The sequence below is a fragment of the Antechinus flavipes genome, chromosome 4 (assembly GCF_016432865.1).
Source record: "Antechinus flavipes isolate AdamAnt ecotype Samford, QLD, Australia chromosome 4, AdamAnt_v2, whole genome shotgun sequence".
In the NCBI taxonomy this organism is placed as follows: domain Eukaryota; kingdom Metazoa; phylum Chordata; class Mammalia; order Dasyuromorphia; family Dasyuridae; genus Antechinus; species Antechinus flavipes.
This window is the reverse complement of record NC_067401.1, coordinates 364,527,420-364,547,720: the sequence shown is the minus strand read 5'-3', so window position 1 is coordinate 364,547,720 and position 20,301 is coordinate 364,527,420. Positions and strand designations below refer to the sequence as shown.

General features: G+C 43.2%; 3 protein-coding genes across 4 annotated transcripts; 2 read left to right on the top strand and 1 right to left on the bottom strand.

The window, feature by feature from the left end:
• The first annotated feature begins 315 nt into the window (after positions 1-315).
• On the top strand, positions 316-8,094 carry NR1I3 (nuclear receptor subfamily 1 group I member 3). Its single transcript, XM_051998246.1, is given in 10 exon segments — positions 316-2,655; positions 2,658-2,691; positions 3,314-3,444; positions 3,997-4,175; positions 4,426-4,565; positions 4,780-4,925; positions 5,037-5,153; positions 5,287-5,307; positions 5,310-5,391; positions 7,794-8,094. Coding segments are annotated over 10 exon segments (1,050 nt in total). The 5' UTR covers positions 316-2,585; the 3' UTR covers positions 7,924-8,094.
• Positions 8,095-8,176: 82 nt separating this feature from the next.
• Positions 8,177-14,035, bottom strand: TOMM40L (translocase of outer mitochondrial membrane 40 like). Of its 2 annotated transcripts, none has more exons than XM_051998247.1 (10): positions 13,897-14,035; positions 13,395-13,641; positions 11,654-11,721; positions 11,224-11,316; positions 10,165-10,266; positions 9,871-9,976; positions 9,476-9,598; positions 9,281-9,357; positions 9,046-9,148; positions 8,177-8,839 (listed from the first exon to the last, which is right to left on the bottom strand). In XM_051998247.1, exons 2-10 carry the CDS (start codon positions 13,507-13,509, stop codon positions 8,700-8,702), a joined length of 927 nt encoding a protein of 308 aa, XP_051854207.1. In that variant the 5' UTR covers positions 13,510-13,641; positions 13,897-14,035; the 3' UTR covers positions 8,177-8,699. The 2 variants fall into 2 exon arrangements, with proteins under 2 accessions (XP_051854207.1, XP_051854208.1); XM_051998248.1 differs by having other exon boundaries at positions 13,395-13,515; positions 13,897-14,034.
• A 2,927-nt stretch (positions 14,036-16,962) lies between these two features.
• On the top strand, positions 16,963-18,316 carry APOA2 (apolipoprotein A2). Its single transcript, XM_051998245.1, has 4 exons — positions 16,963-16,978; positions 17,147-17,225; positions 17,470-17,602; positions 18,047-18,316. The coding sequence occupies exons 2-4, from the start codon at positions 17,174-17,176 to the stop codon at positions 18,162-18,164; spliced, it is 303 nt and encodes a 100-aa protein (XP_051854205.1). The 5' UTR covers positions 16,963-16,978; positions 17,147-17,173; the 3' UTR covers positions 18,165-18,316.
• Positions 18,317-20,301: the final 1,985 nt, after the last annotated feature.

Here is a 20,301-nt window from a genome sequence, read left to right as displayed (position 1 = left end):
AACAAAAAAAGAACCTTATAAATGTTAACCATTATTATTAGCTATTATCTAATACTTTATAATTTATTACCTTGAGTATTACCTGATTTTATATATATATATATATGTCTCCTCTCTCTATATTCTGAATATAGAAGGATAGAGATCAAATCTTAAAGAGTCATAGAATATCAGTGTCAGAAGGAACTTTAGAGATTCTCCAGTCCAAATGATTGAATGAAGTGACTTACCTGGAGTCATCTTTTGTATCTCCCAAAAGTGCTTGAGAATTAAAAAAAAAAAAAACAACATGTTTATAAAAATTGAAAAAAAAAACGTTTATAAAAATTGGGGAAAAAAAACCATGTTTATAAAAATTGAAAAAAAAAGTGCTTGAGAATAAAGAATCTTATTTTTAAAATTGTCATTGAGTTGGGAGAACTATGAAGAGGAAGACAGGGCCTCTTAATCATATGGCCTTAAAAGTCAGTGGCTGACTTGGAAAAAATGAAGAAAAGCACAATACTGCAGAGGAATGCAAAGAAAAGCCTATTTGCAGAGAGACATAGGTAGGTACATCCTATGAAGTATAGGTGTTCTACTTAATGATATCAATAATAATGACTGGGCATTGTCTCTACACAGGCTTATTCTGATGGGTCATCTCTCATGGAGATATCTCTATATTCTCTCTCTCTTTTTTTTATTATAGCTTTTTATTTACAAAATATATGCATGGGTAATTTTTCAGCATTGACAATTGCAAAACCTTTTGCTCCAATTTTTCTCCTCCTTCCCCCCACCCCCTCCCCTAGATGGCAAGTAGACCAATACATGTTAAATAAGTTAAAGTATATGTTAAATACAATATATGTATATATGTCCATACAGTTATTTTGCTGCACAAGAAAAATTAGACTTAGAAATAAGGTAAAAATAACCTGAAAAGGAAATCAAAAATGCAAGAGGGATGACCTTATATTCTCAAGCTCAAGTGGGTTCGATTAAACTAGAAAGGCTTTAAGAGCATGGCACAATATTTTTTTATAGGCGCAATAGCTATTTTTTCAAGGAGCAAGCCTAGTTAAGTTCGTCACCAAATAATGTATTTTTAGCTGCAGCAATTCATTAAAGCAACTAGTAATGTGTGGAAGGGCTGTGGTCTGTGATATGCATCAGTGAAAGGTACACTGAAGAACTATCCTGAAGTCTCTTGAATTCTCCTATTTTCTTTTTAAATGCTTAATCATGCTCTTTTGCTTGTCCTTAAAAACTTTTTTTTTTAAATGTCACTGTTACTTCCCCTCTATTGAGGGCAGGGCTGCAGTACCAGGGCTGGACTCAGGCAGACTCATCTTCTGAGTTCAAATCTGGCTTCATACATTTACTAGTTGTATGATCCTGGGCAAGTCACTTAACCCTGTTTGCTTCAGTTTGTTCATCCGTAAAATGAGCTGGAGAAGGAAATGGCAAATCGTTCCAATATCTTTGCCAAGAAAACCCCAAATGGGGTCACAGAGATTCAGACATGAATGAAACAACTGAACAACATATTTCCCAATGACACACTGACTACCTCTGAAAACATATGTCTTATTCCATACCAATTGCCCACTACTTCCCTGTTAACTGTGTGTTTATGGGGAAGAGAGAGGAAGGCAGTTAACTCTGGTGAAATCTTAAAATTCATTATCAAAAATCATCAGTTCCTTTATCTGGGGCTCAGAGAACAAAGCAATAGCATGTTAATACCAGAGTAGTCTCTACCCTCCTACACCTACTCTATTAATATACATAGTTATTAATGTGTCAGATTCCTACACTTTGTCCTGTCTATCCAGTTTTTCCTTCTAAGGGAGGAATTCCCTTTAATAAAGCCAGATTATTTCATCCTGTCACAAATGGAAATAGATATTGGACATCCTTAAAGTTGCCACAGATATTTTCATCCTGACTACGGCTAGCAAACCTGACTTGTGAGAAGTGTGATTGGGGACAGAAACATTGTTAGTGAGTTCTTAGGTTCTCACTTTCACCAAGCCCCTCCTCTTTGCTGCTTATGCCAACTCACTGGGCATGCTGGGAAAACCACCTATCCTGCCTCCATCCTAGGTCCAAAGTTTACCGTAAGCCCAGGAACCGAGAACAGCTGGAAGCTTCACACCACTGGGCTCGACTGCCTCCTCTCAGGTACTGAGGGACACAATCCTTAATGTTAAGAATGGAGTCCAAGTGGGGCAAGAATTAAGTGTCAATTTGGGGAGGAAAGAAAACCTGATGACCTTCATGTGGAAGTTGAGTGTGGCAAGAGTGATGGCTCGTGTGGGCTGAGCAGGATGAGAGAGAAAATGGGAATTTTGAGAAAGGGCTGAAAAGTGCAGCTAATTCCAGACCATTGGAAAAGGAATCTCTGAGAAACTGAGGCTCCTGGCAACAGAGGGGGGAAAAAAAAGGTGGAAAAACTACAAAAGGCTAGTGCCTGAGAGGAAAGCCTGAATATAGGTCCTGCAGAAGGGAGTAAATGGGAAGGCTAAAAGCTATCAAGAACAAAATGCTTCTCCTTCCTCATTCTCAGGTGTTTAGAACCCATCTGAAGTCCAAGGCCAATGGCAACCAGAGAAGATGAAGTACGGAGCTGTGCTGTCTGTGGGGACAGGGCCACTGGCTATCACTTCCATGCCTAACCTGTGAGGGCTGCAAAGGATTCTTCAGGTGAGGTCTATTTCCCCATCTAGACACCAGCATGAAGGGAACTTTCAAATAACTGATTACTCAGTCCCAACAGAACAAAGACCTGGCCATATCGTCACAGAGTTCCCATTTCCATGTTTTTGCAGACAGCTACAACTCCCTAGTCCTGCCAACCTCAATGTTGTTCAAACAAGTAGAAAGCAAAAGATAGAACTCTGAACTTTTGTCTCAGGTTTATTGCCAACTTATCTACTCCTAGTAGTAAACATTTGCCATGTGCCAAACGACACTCAGAATATTACTAAACTTAATATGAAAATGACTAGAGTTGAGTGATTGTATAGAATATCATTCAATGGTATAATGCTGGTTCCTATAGAAAACCTTTAGAAATATTGGGATCAAGATCCTTAGGTTGTAGAGGTTCTAAGACTTCTCTCAAGTGGACTTGGGTGTAATTTATTCTTAATTGGCTAAATAATGATAATATTTGCTGATAACAGCAAAGCACTGAACTGGCCCATGTGTCCACTCCACACACATTCCCCTAATGACACTCCTCAGATTAAGCCATACAAACTTTCAGGTCTCTTTGGCCCCTTCTTGAGCTTTTTTAGTTCTCAACTATCTCTGTGTCTCACAGGCGAACTGTCAAGAAGGGTATGGGATTCATCTGTCCTTTTGAAAAATGCTGTGAGGTTAACAAAAACCAGAGACGCCATTGCCCAGCTTGTCGGCTACAGAAATGCCTGGATGCAGGCATGAGAAAGGACAGTGAGTGAGCCCCAATCTATTCCCTGGGAAGGGGAATATGTTGAAAGAGCAATAGTCTTGGGAGGCCTGCATTCAAATTCTGCCACTACTCCATGTAACTCAAGGACCATCTTACTTTCCCTGACCCAACCTTCCATTTTCCATCTCTAGGTATTAAGACCCGGAGGCATAAATTGTCACCTGTTCCTTTCACCTCCACACCTGTCGTCCCCATCCTCTCACATCACTTGTACATCCATATATCATCTTTTTTCAGAGACCCCACAACCCTTTCCAACACTCTCCCATCCTGACTTATTCCCTATTGCACCAACCTGCATATACTATAAAAACAGGCTAGAGCTCCTGCAAGTAGTCCTTACCCTAAGGAGCCTTGGAAACCTTTGGAACCCTTGAAACCACTGAGGAAAACCTTGGGCAACTCTACAGCTAGCAGAGCTGGGTTTGGGGGACCCAAGCAGCTACCAAGGAGCAACTATACCAGCAACCTGTTATAGTTCAGACTCTCCCTCTCTCAGTTTCTGCATCTTTTTTATCTCTTCTGGAGCACAGTGATCCTGTCAGCAGAAGCCCTGGCACAGAGGCGGGCAAGGCAGGCACAAAAGGCACAAAAGGCAGAGCAGGAACCTGTACAGCTGAGTGAGAAGCAGGAGGCATTAGTCCAGGTGTTACTGGGGGCTCATGCCCGTCACGTGGGCACCATATTATTTGACCAGTTTGTACAATTCCGGGTGAGTATCTGCAGGAGTCAAGGTATGAAAAGTTCCAGAAGAAGGGGGAGCCTAGAGCCAGAACACCAGGGAAAGCTGATCCATGGAAGAAGTTTGAAGGCTAATGGGTGGGATACCAGCTCCAGGAGACATAACTTCTTAATGGCCAAAGAATGGATATTAACCCCTTTATCCTAAGCTCTCTTCCTGGGAGAGGTGAAAGCATCTAGTAGATCCATAAGCCAAGGCTTCTGACTTTCAATTCTTCTAGCCCCCAGCCCATCTGTTCATCCATAACCAGCCCACACCCTCTCTACCACCTGTGCTGCCACTGCTTATGCATCTAGCAGATATCAGCACTTTCATGGTACAGCAAGTGATCAAGTTCACCAAGGACCTGCCTCATTTCCGGTCAGTGAGTCCTTCCACTTCTGGGCAATCTGGGAAAGGACCCTTTGCTACTCCTCTCCAATGTTTCCATGGCAAATTCTTATGACCCCAGCCTTATTACCCCCCACCTTTCCTAGGGTTAAGAGCTCCCACCTAGCCTTTAGCCATTTTGCCCTTCAACAGAGAGTCTATCAGCAATCCAGGTCAGCTTTTTTGTTGTTCTTCTGTTCCACAGGTCTCTGCCCATAGAAGATCAAATCTCCTTATTGAAGGGTGCAGCCCTAGAAATCTGTCACATTGAGCTCAACACCACTTTCTGCCCCCACAGCCACACTTTTCTGTGTGGTCCTCTCCGATATACTCTCCAAGATGCAGCTCATGGTGAGGGGTCACTGCTCCCCATGCACCCCCCCCCATAGAAGGTGGCAGGGAGGGCTTGGGAAATAGATCAAGAAGATGTCATCTTGCCCTTGAACCTACTATGTTCTTCAGTGGGATTCCAGGAGCAGTTTCTGGAGCTGATGTTTCGTTTCCATGTGACACTGAGGCGTTTGCAGCTGCAGGAGCCTGAGTATGCACTTATGGCAGCCTTGGCTCTCTTCTCTCCAGGTGAGAAATCCCCAAAGCGCTACTTGTCACCTCTCCAACTTAGGTTCTTGAGTGTCGTTGCTTTGTATCTCCCATCCTTTAGGAAGGTCTGAGACAACTCTATCACCTCCATTTCTCTTTTCTGTCCCCCCAGATCGACCTGGTGTGACACAACGAAACAGATTGACCAGCTACAAGAGGAGATGGCATTGACACTGCAGAGTTACATCAGGGGCCAGCAAGCTCGGCCCCAAGGCCGGTAGGAGCAAGCTTCCTAACTAGGTTTTCTCAGCAAAGGATCTCCCCTCCTCTTTTGCGAAGAAAATAGAGGCTATCCATTCCAAGCTTCCTTTTCTGTTCCACTCCCATAATATTTAACATCTTCTCCCATCCACTCCTTTGCCCCAGTCTCCGAGGAAGAGGTGTCAAGATCCACTCTTCTACTTGTGCTATTGATCTCTTGTTTCCACCAATCAATAAATACCATTTTTCCTCTCTCATCTTCAACCTCACCTTGTCTACCATTTCCCTCTCTGTCTTGGAACAAGGTTTAAAAAGCTTCAATTGATCTTACCATCACCTCACAGTCCAGAATCACAGATTTGAAGAGTTGGGAGGGATCTCAGGAGCTGTCTAGTCCCTTCTCCTGGTTATTCTCTTTCTCAGATTAATGTCACAAAACAGTCATCTACACTCTCTGCCTCCATGTCTTCACCTTCCACTCACTTCTCTACCCCTTACAATTTGATTCCTCACCCCACCAATCAACTAAAAGTAATTTACACAAAGTTAATAAGGATGTTAATTACCAAATCCAATGGTCTTATCCCAATTTTCATTTTGATTCTCCAGAACCTTGAATATGGTCAAGGACTCCCCATCCCCTTTGAATGATTCTGTCCTCCTTTGGCTTACATGAAGCTTTCTCCTATTTCTTCTTTTGACCATTCTTCAATCACTGCCCCACTCCTTTCCAGACGTTTCATGTTACTAATATTTCACACTCTATCAAGCCCTAGCCTTTTTCACTATCTGCCTATTCTCCCAAGCCTGACCCACATTTTTTCCTTAATCTCCTCAGAATCCCTACCCTAAAAAGGAAATGTGGGCTAACATAGAGCAGCAATTAGGTTTGGAGGCAGGAAAACTCAAATTCAAATCCTTCCTTGAACCCTTACTAGCTGTTATCCCAAGAGAGTACTATGATTTCTGCATGTTTATCAAAAAAAAAAAAAAAATTTGAGGTTTACAACACTCTAGTATTTTTGCTTCCCATATTGTTCTGAGCATTAAATAAAAGAAAGGGTATGAAGCTCTAGGGGCACATTATTTTTTTTTCCCAAACCTTAGCTTTGGGATGATCTCCTATAAACCTATTGTCAGTGCTCTCTCTTCTGGAATTACTTTGCATTCACTTGTATGGGTATGTTTTATCCCCACAATAAAAAATAAATAAATAAACCATTTGAGGCTTGGAAATGTTTTTTTAGAAAAATATCTGTACCTCAAGGCCTAGTATTGCACCTTTCATAGAGTGAAAGCCTAATTTTTGTTGATTTGAACTGAGACAATGTTTGGGCACAAGATAAATGCCTTTCAATATCCCTTTTCTTTTTGAACTCGGGTTCTTCTCCAGGAGTCAACTAGCCTTTCGTCAGACAAAAATGATCTTTTATATTTCAATTCTCATAGCTAAATCCCTCCTGCTGCAATTTAATTCTACTTTTTCTTTCTAGTTCTTTATTCATTAGTGATTGAAAATAGCTGAACCCTGTGTTCTATATTATGGTTCTTCCAAAGCTTAAAATAACTAACCTTGCAGCTCAACAATCCCAATCTTCATTTCTCTAAAGAATCCTACCCCTTTTCACTTTTCCTCCTTATATCCTTTTCCCCACCTTCCTCTATTCTATTCATTAACTTGCCCTGATTCTCATTAAATTTTGAATTTAAGGATAAAAATTGGCCCCAAGACCCATACCTAGTCAAGGGCCAAGCCGTTCTCAATTTATTCTTTCTCAATCATAGAGGTTCCCTATTGCTCTCTGTTCTCTGGAGCACTACCTTAAGAAAAGGTTAGAACTGACCATGACTTCCCTTCCTTTTTCCCACCAAATAGCATGAGCTCTTAAAAACTAAATTTTTTTTTTGGCAAGGCAATTGAGTTACGTGACTCGCAGGATCACATAGCTAGTAAGTGTCCTAGTCAGGTCTTCCTGACTCCAGGACTGGTGCTCTATCCTCACGCCACCTATTTTCAATCCAGCCTTTGATAATTGGACCAAAGGTCTGGCCTCTTTGAAAAGGTTTGCCATTTCCTTAATATAGTCCTCTTCTTCCCACCTCCAACTGCACAGGATGAAGGGTTTAGAGACCCCCTGCTTCTGTCAACAGCCTATACTGTGTATATATAGATCAGAAAGTCAGCCCCCAACAGGCCACTAGGCCAATGAATTTTGGGCCTGCTGGGCTGGTTTTCTTTAATTTACAAGCCTGAGCTTCATTTTCTCAGCTGCTCAGTGAAAACTCAGGGGCCAGCGTTAAACCTTCAAATCTATGAGATTTGGGGCTACTTTGCTTTGCTTTTTCTTCCCCTGGGAGTCTGGGGGAGTCCTAGAAGTTCTAAGTGGAAGACTCAGGCAGTGATTTTCATCCTTGCAGGTTCTTGTATGCAAAGATGCTTGGGCTACTGGCAGAACTTCGAAGTCTCAACATGGAATATGGACGCCAGCTCCAGCACATTCACGAGCTGTCCGCCATGATGCCTCTGCTACAGGAAATCTACAGCTGAGATGTTGCTCACCCGTATCCCCCAGCACATCCTCACCTAACAAGTTGTCCTTACCTACCCACCTGAGAGATTCCCCAAACATCTACTTTAGCAATAGCAGCAGCTGGCTCTGCCCTTCCCCTTTGCATGGTTCCCACAGGGCCATGGAGAATATCTTGTCCAGAACTGAAGTCAAGACCAGTAGTGAGAAAAGCGGTCCAGGGGCCACACACCCCACCCAAGGCACAATGAACGACTAAGGCAACACCATGTCTTCATGCTGCTGTCGAGGAAGGGCCATATATTCATTCATTCATTCATTTTCTAGTCTGCACAAGGAAGGGGTCAGAGCTGGTTTCACAAGTGAAGCAGTGCCCACTGGGTACAGGCTGAAGCAGCCATAGCCCTGTTCCCTCCTCCAGCACTAGGCCCAGAGCTGATTATAGGATGGGATTTGTACCCACCTAGGTTTCTGAGTTCTGCTCAGGGTCAGTGAGGAGAGGGATTGGCTTTATTACACAGGGGTGGAAGAAAGCAATCAATCATAGCCCTCCCCCTCATTCAGAGCCTGCCCTATTCAAGGGCTTGGAGAAGAAAGCAGTCAGGCTAGAGTTCTGGGGGGAAAACAGGAGATCCCCCCCATCCTGCCCATTGTGATAACTCCAGTTCACAGGGAAGCTCTGTCCAGGCCCTCATTCATCCAATGGAGTCACACTGGGCAAAATGGTCTCTGGGGAGAGACCCAGACCCTGATTCTCTTTCTCTCTAATGGCTTCAAGATGGCTCCTCCACCTTTTTCATCCCACAGTGATGCTGAAGCCACAGTGAAATCTGTTACGCCAGTGATTGAGGAAGGCTCCAAGTGCCAGGGTGACAGGCAGAGGGGGCATCTTCTTTTCCAACACAGCAGCAACACACCAGTTACTATCCACAAGGCCTGGAAGAAAAATAACACAATTATCACAGGGAGGCAACATCATACCTTAAGGGTGGGGGAGAGACCAAGAGATCAGGCATCCTTCAGTTAGTCAATAAATATTTATTAAGTGCCTACTATATGCCCAGCACTGTGCTAAGCGATGTCCTTCTGGCCATGACTCTGCTCCACCAGGATCCTCTGCCCTACCCCCATACTCCCCTCACCTCTGAACACCATGTTGGCCTGGGGCAGCGTCAAGTGGTATCCGAAAGAGAAGGTGGTGTCCTGCAACCGAGTGTTTGCCTCAAACTCCACTCCAACCTGAACCTGAGCCCCCAAGGGAAGGGGTGGAAGGATAAATACTGTTGGTGAGGTCCATCAGGAAGAACTTCCAAGGGTCAGCTGGGACAAGCAGATGTGATAAAAAGTCTGTGAGCTTGGTTTGGGAGGGGGCCTCACCTGCTCATTTGCCCTGTGGTAATAACTTGCATGGGCCCCGCCTGAGCCCACATTCAGTGTAGCTACCCAGTGCAGAGCTGCAAGAACCAAAAGGGGGTGGCAAGTCACTAATGGTCATAAATGGAACACAGGTCACAGAACCCAGAGCAGACCAGAATCATCCCAACCTCATCCCCATTCTGTCTCATTTCATACCAGAGTACTTCCCAGCCAGTGTCAGGATAGCCCCCTCCTCTCCTGGGCGCCGGTGATATACCAGCTCTCCCCCCAGCACCAGACGTTGAGTAAGGCTCTGCAGGAAGTGAGCGACCATGATCACTGTGTGGGGGGGAGGTAGGAGGTGGGGAAACATGGGGTCAGGGAATAATCAAGGAACCCCCTTTGCCCAGGACCAGTACCCATTGAAGAATTTCCCCAACTACACATCCCAAAAATATTAATAGGAAGCCTCCCCTTTAATTCCACCCTTAAACCACAGAGACATAAAAGGGACAGAAAAGGAAAAGCAATCAACAGCATTGGCCAGCTGGAGTTAAATATGGAAGGTTTCTGCCCTCACCCCTCTCCAGTTCCCCATTCTGCTTTCTCACCTGATTCCCCAATCAGGTCAGGATTCCCCAGTGTTAGAGTGGCAGTGTAGTCATCCCCTCGATACTCCCCATCAAACTGCCATGTCAGGAACTTGGCCTGTTGGGTCTAGATGGAAAAGAAGTAAGCCCTCCAGTTCTTTCAATCCCATGCCAACATCCCCTCCCAAGTAAATTCACAACCCTTTTCACACCTGCAGCACCATCCCAGATTGCACTTCTCTCCATATCTTAGAATGGAGATACTCTTGGTTGGAGGAAAGCATTGGGTTATGGGGGTCTATACTGATGATTCACCTGGAAAACTGCTTTGGCTCGGAGCCGCTCTGCCAAGAGAAGCAGGACCTGGGCATTGAGGCTGCCACTGCTGTCCATATCCCCCACAACAGTAGGGAACACCTGTTGGAGAAGGTGGCCAAGAGAGAGGCACTCAGAAGGTATCAACATCCTATCCCATAAGCCAAGGACAGAACTTTCACAATTGTATACAGCGCCCTCTGGTGGAGCCATAAGGATGGACACAACCCCCTCTGAGAAAAGGAAGACTGTCTTTTCTGCCTACAGACACATAAAAGCTATAAGGTATCTTAAAAATGTCATCTAAAAAACATAGCTATGAAAATAGGCACAAACATATCTGTGAAATACTGTTGGTGGAACTGTAGATTAATTCAACCACTGTTTTAAGCAATTTGAAATTATGTTTAAAATGTGATTTTAAATGTCCAGACTTTTTTATAGGTCTCACTGCTAGGTCTCCATTCCAAAGAAATCAAAGACAGAAAGGGCCCAAATATTCCAAAATATTCATGATAGTACTTTTTATGATGGCAAGAAACTGAAACAAAACAGATGCTTTATTGGCGGGAGAACAGCTAAACAAGTTACAGTACATGAATGTAATGATTAATAAGAAATTAGTAAGAAATAATAAATGTGAATTCAGAGAAGCATGGGAAAATTTTTATGAACTATGGGAAGGTAAAATAAGCAGAACCAGTAAGATAATGCACACAGAAATGATTATAATGTAAATGACAGAAAAAAAAATTGAATTCTATCTTTAAGACTGTAAATATCCCTATAAAGAGGAATGATCTCTTAGCAACAACTTAGCAACAGTGCTTGGTACATGGTGTCTATTTAATGTTTTTTGAATGACTGATCTGATTAGAAATTTGAGTGGAAGAAGTTAATGGGATGGAGACAAAATGGTTATTCTCCCAAGAAGTTCCCCACAGCCTTCATCAAACTTTCCCCAACTCAGGTCCTGAAAGAAGAAAACCTTTTCAACCTCATCTTCATGGTATTCACTTAGGTTTTTAGTGAGATAAGCCAACTGTTTGATCCCCTTACCTCAGTAGAACTGAGCTGCTGGTCACCAACAAAAGCAGCATGAAGGTGATAACCTGACAGGCCGAGGGCACTCATGTGCACAGTGTGAGTAACCTAGGAGAGTAGGTTAGCAGGTTAATGGGGAGCTCTGCTCTTTCTTGCCATTCAAGGAATCCCTTAACATAACACATCAATGAGGGTCATACTGATTTGCAATTTCTAAATTTTGTTCTCCATCCTCTACTCCCTCCCCGCTGGGCAGATACTGGCATCACTTTGAATAGAGAAGAGAAGTAAAAGGATATAGGACATGCAGGGTTTCATCCTTCTATTTCAAATCATACAGCCTTGCTAGAGGCTAGAAATAAGAGGTGGCAGAATGGAGGGATTCAGGAATAGACTGGAACAAAGGAGTGGTGATCTGGGGGTCTCTATAGAAAAATGAGAACACCTGGAAATGGCTGCTCAGAACCTTGTTGACAATGAATTTCACTCCCTCCATCTGTGCCGGAAACACATCTAAAATACAGGGATAAAAGAAAGGATAAGTCTAGACATGGGCCCTCTAATCACAAGGAAACCTCCTCCCAAAGAGAAAAAAAATTGTTTCCAGAGAGCTATTACTCACTCCTTAAACCTTGGACTGTGACCTAATACTCCTGAGAATATTCACTCAGATTTTAGGAAACTATCTTATCAATTTTACTTCTGTCACTTCAGGTCATTTTTTTGTTCCTGTTGACACCTTTCAATGGGGTCTCTCATTATGATTCAGTGACACTACCATCCTAGTTTCCTAACAGATGTTCCTCATTTCTATTCTCTCTTCCATTCCAATATATCCTTCATGCTACAATAAAAATATTCTTCCATATGCTCCTCTTCTAAACTCTTTCAATGATTCCCTACTACCTAAATAAAGAATTGCATAAATGCCTGTCATTTAAAGCTCTCAACAATTTAGTGCCATTTTATCTCAAGCCAATTCCCTTTTTTTTATCTCAGGCCAGATGCAGCAGGTGAGGACATTTATCCCCCTCACCCAGGATTATGAAGTTTCTTTATTTAAAGGTCCACAAAACAAAGGTTTTGTTTTTACTATAGTCCAGCCTTCCAACAGTCTGAGGGACAGTGAACTGGCCCCCTATTTAAAAAGTTTGAGGACCCCTGGTCTAGATTCTAACCAAACTGGACTACTCTGTCCCTAGAATACACCCTAACCTTCCTCCATGCCTAGGGTCATATTGTTCTGTATACCTGAAAAATCTCCCCTCTCTTTATCCTTAAAAGCCCAAGGAGGAGTCAGGCACAAGGCACAGGGCAAATGAGCAGATAAGGCCCTTTCCCAAAACAGACTCAAAAGACATTTATTTTTATTATTATATCTGCTTGCCCCAGCTGATCCCTGGATTAAGTCTTGATTATTTATTCTTCCATTCCTGACCTTAGAGGTTCAGGTTCAAGTTGGAGTAGAGTTTGAGGTAAACCCTGCTTCCTCTAAGAAAATTTGAGTCCTTTTTTATCCTTTCCCTTTTAGACCTCATAGATACTTTACACTTCTCTAATGTACTTAAAAGGTATCATCACTTATATATATCTTCATACATTTTACACCTCTCTACCTCTCTCTACAATTCAGCTATGAGGGCCTATTTGTTTCCTCTTGCCCAAGATTCTCCATCTCTCTGTCATTGCATAGAATACTCTCCCTTCTCATCTTCATTTTCAGGCCTCTGAAGTTCAATTCAATTCCCATCTTCTGCCCAAGAACTTTTCCAGAAGACACTCCCCCCTGCCTCCCGCCCTCTAAGAAAACCTTCCATTTACATTGTATTGATTGTAGGTTACATAGTTGTTAGCACTATCTATTTACATTGTAGGTTACATAGTTTGCAAGTTGTCCATTTACACTGTATCTATTGAATGTTACACATTCGTTTTCACGTTGTTGTTCACACAATTAAATGTGAGCTCACAGAAGTCAGGGGCTGCATTTGCCTTTCTTTGAATCCCCAGCACTTCGTCCAGTGCTTGGAATACAATAAGAGCTTACTTAATAAGTTACCTGGATAGGATTCTAATTTCCAACTAGACGAAACTGACTGGTATCCCTCCTGGCTAAGACGTGCAGGACTTGGCAAACAATTGGTGCTCAATCAATGACTAACAGAGTTTTCTGCAAGAATTCCCACCTTTGCAGAGTCGGTGCAATTCATCGAAACTCCCCGGGTTGGGCAGCGGCTCCTCCCGACGGGCGCCTCGGCGGGGCAGAGCTCCCAGAGGAGCCAGACCCAACATGTTCCCCATCTCAGCCTGGGGGAGGGGTGGGGGTGGGGTCCAGGAGAGGGGTCGCTACTGACCTCCCCAGCCCCCGCCGACCCCACCCCCAGCTACCCAGCACCCCAACCCCGGGTGCCTCGACATGCTCGGACCCTGCAGCTGGAACGGAGGAGGGGAGTGGAGGAAGAGAGAGATATCAGTGGGGCAGACGGGCAACTTATCCCCTCTGCACACTACCTGTCGCCCCAAAATCATGCCCAGCCCCAAAATGCCCCCTCCAAAGGGCTCCCTCGCCCCGCCCGCCGCCCCCGGATTCTGCAGCCTTAAAAAGCCCACCCCTCCATCCTCCTTTGCTTTCTCCGCTGCGTCCAGAGGGCCCCGAGTCCAGCCTGGCTCTGCATCCACGGCCCTTACCTGCTCAGGCCACCGCGCCACCCTTCTACCCCCGGCACACCCCGGTCATCTTGATGGGGGCGGCCATCTTGAGTAAGGGCAGAGCCACGGCTTCACAGTGCCCTCCTAGCGCGTCCTCGAGCGCCATCTTGGACCCTGGCAGCGAGAGGTGGAAAATACCACCTGGGCATTAGGTGCCACCTCCCATCTTTATTTCACCAATGAGGGAGGAGATCGCTGTGTTCCAGCGGCCAATTAGAAGAAAGAAAATCGTGGCGTGGAGGGCTGGGAGAAGGGAGATTCCAGTACTATGAGCTTGAATGGGTCCTGGGAATTGATCTACGCTGCGAGAAGGCGGGGGTCCAAATTCCTCCAAAGCTACGGGGAGAATCCCGAGGATGCCCACCTACTAATCGTAAACTTCCCTCTTCTACACCACCCACACAGTGCAGAATGTGCCGTGCATGGTTCCCCAGGAGTTTGCATGTGTCTGAGGGACTTCATCCCCCCTTTGTAAAGGAGTGTTGTGATTTCGTGAGTGCATTGAACTTACTGTGTAGAAACACTTCCCCCCCACGCACATTGGCAACCCCTCTCTGAATTAGAGTTGTCCAGGCCTTCGAGGGATTGGAACGATTTGAACGTAGTTATGTTCTAGGACAGCATCTTCCCGACCTTGATACCACCAATAAAGGATGACTCTAGACTTCACAAACCTGCAACAAGTATTTATTATGCGAGTTCTATGTACAGACACTGCAAAGCGTTAAGGATACCAAGAAAAGGAAGGAGGATGAAGAGGGGAACAGTATCTTGAGCTTATAGTCTAAAAGGGGAGATAACGCATTAGTACAAACAAAATATATAGGATAATTTGGAGTCAGTCAAAGAAGGGTGCAAGCATTAAGGGAAATCTAGAAAGGCTTTTTGCAGAAGGTGCCAATTTAGGGGGACTTGAAGAAAACCAGGAGATAAAGATGAGAAGGAAGAAATTTCCAAGCATGTGGGACAGTCAGTGAAGATCCAGAAGTTGAGAGTTGGAGTATCTTGTAGAAAAAGTGGTGACAGTATCAGTTCCTACTGAAGGGTTTCCTATACAGCTATTGCTGTTGTTCAGTCATTTTCAATCCTGTAGGACTCTTGATAGCTAATTTCTTGGTAAAGGAATTGACGTTATTTGCCATTTCCTTCTCCAGTTCATTTTACATAGGAGGAAACCAAGGTGATGTGGGTTAAGTGACCTGTCAAGGATCACATAACTAGGATAAGGCAGGGCTATTTCCAGAATGCATAAAAATCAACTTAGTTTTCTTGTTTGTGTAGAGGGAGGTAGAGTGGAATTAGATGGGAAAGGAATATAGAAATAGTTAGAAAAATATAGCAATTTCCTTTACAAGAATGCCATTCTTTTTTTTTTTTTTTTTTTAAACAGTTCAACTCTTCCTCCAGAAAAACCCATAAGAAAAGCAGGGTAACAGAATCTAGTAGTCCTCACTCCCAATTCTCTTCTCTATTCCTCAACTCACAAGCCTGTTAGTATCAGTAAAGGTGCCTTTTGAGAGATCAAGAAAATAGGGATAGATTCCCTAAATCTTTAGTTGTTTTTCCCAATGAATATCATATATTTACAGGATTATATGCTGGAGTCAGAACAAATAAGCTCCTACCCCTCAAAACAATTCTGATCCCCACTCAGCTCCCTAAGCCCTAAGCAGTCTCTCAGCCCATGGTCAATTCTGTGAAACTTGCTGACTCAGGCTCTGCTGACCAGCTACAATTTGCAGCAGATTAGATAGTCAAATGACTAGAAGACCTTTAACCTTACAGCACTCTGAATCCCCCAATCAGTCTTTCTCCCAATCTCTGTTTCCAGAGCCATTCAGTTGGCGGGACGAGTACAGCAATTCTAATTATTTTGATTGGAGGCTGGGCAAGTCACTGATTATCCATCCCTCCAAAGAACACACATTCTGATCTTCCAAATTCCATTACATATTAACCTAGGGAAAAAGCAAAAACAACAATCTCTACCCTCTGACCCCAAACCTCAAATATCCCCATCCTCCAACCCTCATTTCTGTACCTTAGCTTATAGACTTCCTTCCTAGACCCCCCCCACCCCATTGTCTTTAAGGGTTTCCCCAAAATTACAATTTAGAGAAGAGGGAGAAAAGGTTCCCTCAACAAGAGATGACAAAACGGGATATATGAAAGGCTTTCCAGTGAAGGATTCAGGAATTCTAGTCCTTTCTATCTTTCCAATCTACTTATTCTACTGGCATCTAAATGCTCCATGACACCTTTGCACTAATGGTTGTTCCCCCATGTTGGAGTTCTCTCCTTCCAAGCTCTGATTCTTAGAATACTTAACTTCTTATAAGACTCAGCTCAATTTCTCTAGGAGGACTTTCTTGTTTCTGGCCATCCCTTCAGATTACCTTCTATTTAATGCACACACACACACACACACACACACACACACACACACACACACACACAAAATCTACCCTGTTAGAATGAGTTCCTAGAGAACAGAAGCTGTTTCTTTCTTTCTTTTTCTTCCTTACTCACTTTTTCCTTCCTTTCTTTCCTTTTCTCTTCCTCTCTTTCTCCCTCCCTTTTTCTCCCTCTCTCCCTCTTTCTCTCTCCTGTCTCTCTTTCTTTCTCTCTCTTTCTTTCTCTCTCTTTCTTTCTCTCTCTTTCTTTCTCTCTCTTTCTTTCTCTCTCTTTCTTTTCTTCCTCCTCTCTTTCCTTTTTCTTTCTTTCCTTCTTTCTTTCTACCTTAATTCTTAGTACAATACCCATATAAAATGGCAAATGCAAATACTTAATACATGTTTATTGATTGATTGATTTTGGTCCTCTGTACCTTTTTTGTTAGAACCCCTAACTCCTCTGAGAATAGGTCCAAATCAATCTCTCTCTACCATTACTTAATCTCCTCACCTCTCCAATCACTGTGATGTTTACCCTAACCATGATCCCTGACCCACTGGGTCTTGTCACAAACTTGGTCACCTGATAGAAGGGAGGGAAATAGATAGGTATAAAAGTCTTTCTCTGTCCCACAGATTCATACAGCCAACAACCTCACGGGGATAAGGTAGGATGAAATCTGGGAGTATTAAAGCTATGATCCTAGGAAGATAAGGGAATGAAATGGATTGGAGGGCTGGAGAGTTCTGAAAAGGAACTCAAGAGAGGTGGTTCTGGGGCTATAACTAACTGCTTACTGCCTACTGAATTTCCTACCTAACCCTTTTGCCCTTAGTCTGTTCAACACTCACTTGCCATCATCATGAAGCTGCTTACCTTGACTGTGCTGCTCCTGACCATCTGCTCCCTGGAAGGTATGTGTTGGGGACAAGGGCAAAAAGGTCCTGGGGGGGCAGACCACCACAGTGGTCCTCTCTCTTTACAGACTTGGTCCTAGGAGGAAGATTCCCTGGGTCCTTCCCCATTCCCCCTAATCCAGTAATCTGGTTCTTTAAAAAAGCAAGGAGCCTGAGACCTGGTTTGGGGCTATATCGGGAGAGAAAGTCTCTGAACCAGACACCTGGATTGAGACTATGCTTGTTGTGTGGGTCTGTCCAGGAGCCCTGGTTCGGAGACAAGCAACAGAACCGGAGGTGACTGACTTCTTCACTCAGTACATTCGGAAGCTGGCAGATATAGGCAAGGATGTGGCAGAGAAAGTTCAAGTCCCAGAGGTCCAGTCCCAAGTCCAGTAAGTATGGAAAAGGGAAATGGCTTTGGGGTTGGAAGGCCTGCCAGTGGGGATAAAGGGACTAAGGCAGAGAGACAATGGAGCTGGGAGGCACTGGGGGGGGGGGGGGGGGGGAAACAGTATCCTTTAGTAATTCCCATTGCCATTCAAATTTCTTGGCCATAGGCAAGAGCAGTAATAATGAGAACCTTGCAGTTCACGTATATATTTCTGAGAAGGTTCCCTCTTTCCTCTTCTCCCAGCCAAAACTAGACTAGAGTTTGATAATCTGGAGCAGTCTGACCTAACACATTCATACATTCCTTCCTCACCTCCCCTTTCCCTCCCACCCCTGTCCCCCACCCCCTCTTCCCCCCATTCCTTCTTCCCCGCCTCCCCTCCCCTCCTTCCCCCCTTCAGTTTCTATACCCATACATATTGATTCTTGTCTTCTTCTATTCCTAGGGCTTATCTTGAAAAGTCACATGAACAAGTGATCCCACTGGCCAAGAAGGCCTTAACAGACACAATAACCTTTTTCAGCTCTCTTGTGGAGTCAGGCAAGAAAGCTACCAATCAGTAGGATTTTTCCTATCTTCAGCTTGTCTTTGAACATATATATTATAAACTTCAGCCCAACCTCCCCATACCCTTTCAAACCAGTTTTCAAGCTGTCCTTTTCCTTCCCACTCCCTGAAAATCCCCTATTTTCTACAATAAATGCTATATGATTTATGCTCTGTGTCTGATGCATTTCTGAAATCTCAAATAGGCAAGGAGTCCTATAATGGGGAGGGAAGAAAGACAAAGGGAGAGGGCAGGTAGGAGTGTTTTCAAAGAGAAATGGAACATTAGGGTTTGGTGTTTAGGGTACAAGGCTGTTTTTCCCAATCAACTAATGACCTGTGTTGGGAGGAAGTTTAACCCAGTGAAGAGTGTTAAGAGCTAAAAGAACAAAATGAGAACAAAAACATCAGGGAAATCCCTCTTCAGGATGGAAGGTGAATGTCATAGTAAAGGACAAGGGCTTACTTGGAGGCCTTGGTGAGCGTATATATTTGAGGAGCTCTCTAGAATGGGGGAGATACACAAATTACCCATCATTAAATGTCAAAATATTGGTTCCAAAAGGTGTCATCCAGATCCTACACAATCTCCAGAATCCCCACACATACCAAAAAAAACTCTGATATTTCCTCCCTATCCATTCATCCAACTTCACCCAGTTCTTTAACCCCTCCTTTTAGAACCTACCACCATCTACTAATCAGGCCCCTTTCCTGGGGAAGGCCAAACTCCACCCCATTACTATCCTAGGTCATTAGTGATAGAATATTCGGGGTATAATGCAGAGTTGATGAGATTTAAAATCCTGAGATGTAGGGCAGGAGAGAATGAAGTTTTTTTTTTTTCTTAAAATAATCCCAATTTACCTTTAAAACAATTATTTTTACTAGCTTCCGTGTTTATCTAATGACCTTGCTTCCTCTGTTCAGAGATCTTACTATCTCCCAGATAATAAGGCTCAACCTCCTCTACGTGGCTTTCATGACCCTTCACCAACTAAGTTCATTTTTTTGCAGATATCTTACTGGGGAAGGGAAAGAGTTAAAAAAAAAAAAAAAAAAAAGGAATCTGGGTGCCTGGGTTGGTGCTCTGTATTCTTGTTCTGGATCTATTAGAAACTGTGACTTTAGGGAAATCACTTGACTTCTTTGTCAAGAGAAGTCAGTTGCTTCATACTTTGGCTTCCTCATTTACAAAATTAAATTGTACCAGACATACTCATGATACAGAATGGGAGTTCACTGAAGGCCTAAGTAAAAGTATCTATTTGTAAATACAAAAGACATGAAGAACTTGAAGAGCTCTAGATAAGTATAGTGGGACAGAGAGATAGGCCTGGAGTCAAAAATCTAGCTCTAATCTAGCTTCAGATACTAGCTGTCTGACCCTGGGAAAGTTTTATATACATATTTATCTAATACATATGTACATATATACATGCATATATTTACAGATATACACAATATATCTATAAATATATAATAAAATATATACATGCACACACATAAAATTATACATATATGGTATTTGTATAGTGCCTACTATGTGTTACAATGTACAAATTATTTTACAAATATTATCTTATTTTATCTTCACAATAACCCTAGGAGGTAGGTGCTATGATTATCTCCAGTTTTGCAGATAAGGGAACAGACAAATAGGAGTTAATTGACTTGCCCAAAGTTACATAGCTAAAGCTCAATTTAAACTCATTCTCCTTGCCATTAACTGGTGAGGTAGCATTGAATTTTTATGCCCATTTTATAGAAAGGAAACTGAGGCATTTGTCCAAGAATATACAATTAGTTAGGGTCAGTCAGGAACAGAACCCAAGTTTCTTACCTCTAAGTCCTGAACTCTCTTCACTACATCCTGTTTCCTCTTACAGATCCCTAAATGTTAGATAAGGTTGTCAGGGGGAATCGCCAAGGCTTTCCAAGACTCCTGGCCCAGTCCATTGAGAGAGACACATTGCTATGGATGATAGATGGACTCTGGGACTGACTCAGGATGATATTTATATCTCCTAAATGACTTAATATTATATTACCCAATTCTACTGCCCCTATTTCCCAGTCTGATATATGGTTCGAATGATACATTCTGTAGATCCTGATCAAGGTCAATACTCAGTGTCCAGCAGAACAGAAAAC

Excerpts from the sequence above, each read along its gene's own strand:
- TOMM40L (XM_051998247.1), bottom strand. The coding sequence starts at position 13,509 with ATGGGGAACATGTTGGGTCTGGCTCCTCTGGGAGCTCTGCCCCGCCGA. Across the intron at positions 9,977-10,164 it reads GAGCCAAAGCAGTTTTCCAG|ACCCAACAGGCCAAGTTCCT; the intron begins GTGAATCATCAG and ends TTTTCCATCTAG. Across the intron at positions 8,840-9,045 it reads GGCCAACATGGTGTTCAGAG|GCCTTGTGGATAGTAACTGG; the intron begins GTGAGGGGAGTA and ends TTTTTCTTCCAG.
- APOA2 (XM_051998245.1), top strand. The coding sequence starts at position 17,174 with ATGAAGCTGCTTACCTTGACTGTGCTGCTCCTGACCATCTGCTCCCTG. Across the intron at positions 17,226-17,469 it reads GACCATCTGCTCCCTGGAAG|GAGCCCTGGTTCGGAGACAA; the intron begins GTATGTGTTGGG and ends GGGTCTGTCCAG. Across the intron at positions 17,603-18,046 it reads GAGGTCCAGTCCCAAGTCCA|GGCTTATCTTGAAAAGTCAC; the intron begins GTAAGTATGGAA and ends TTCTATTCCTAG.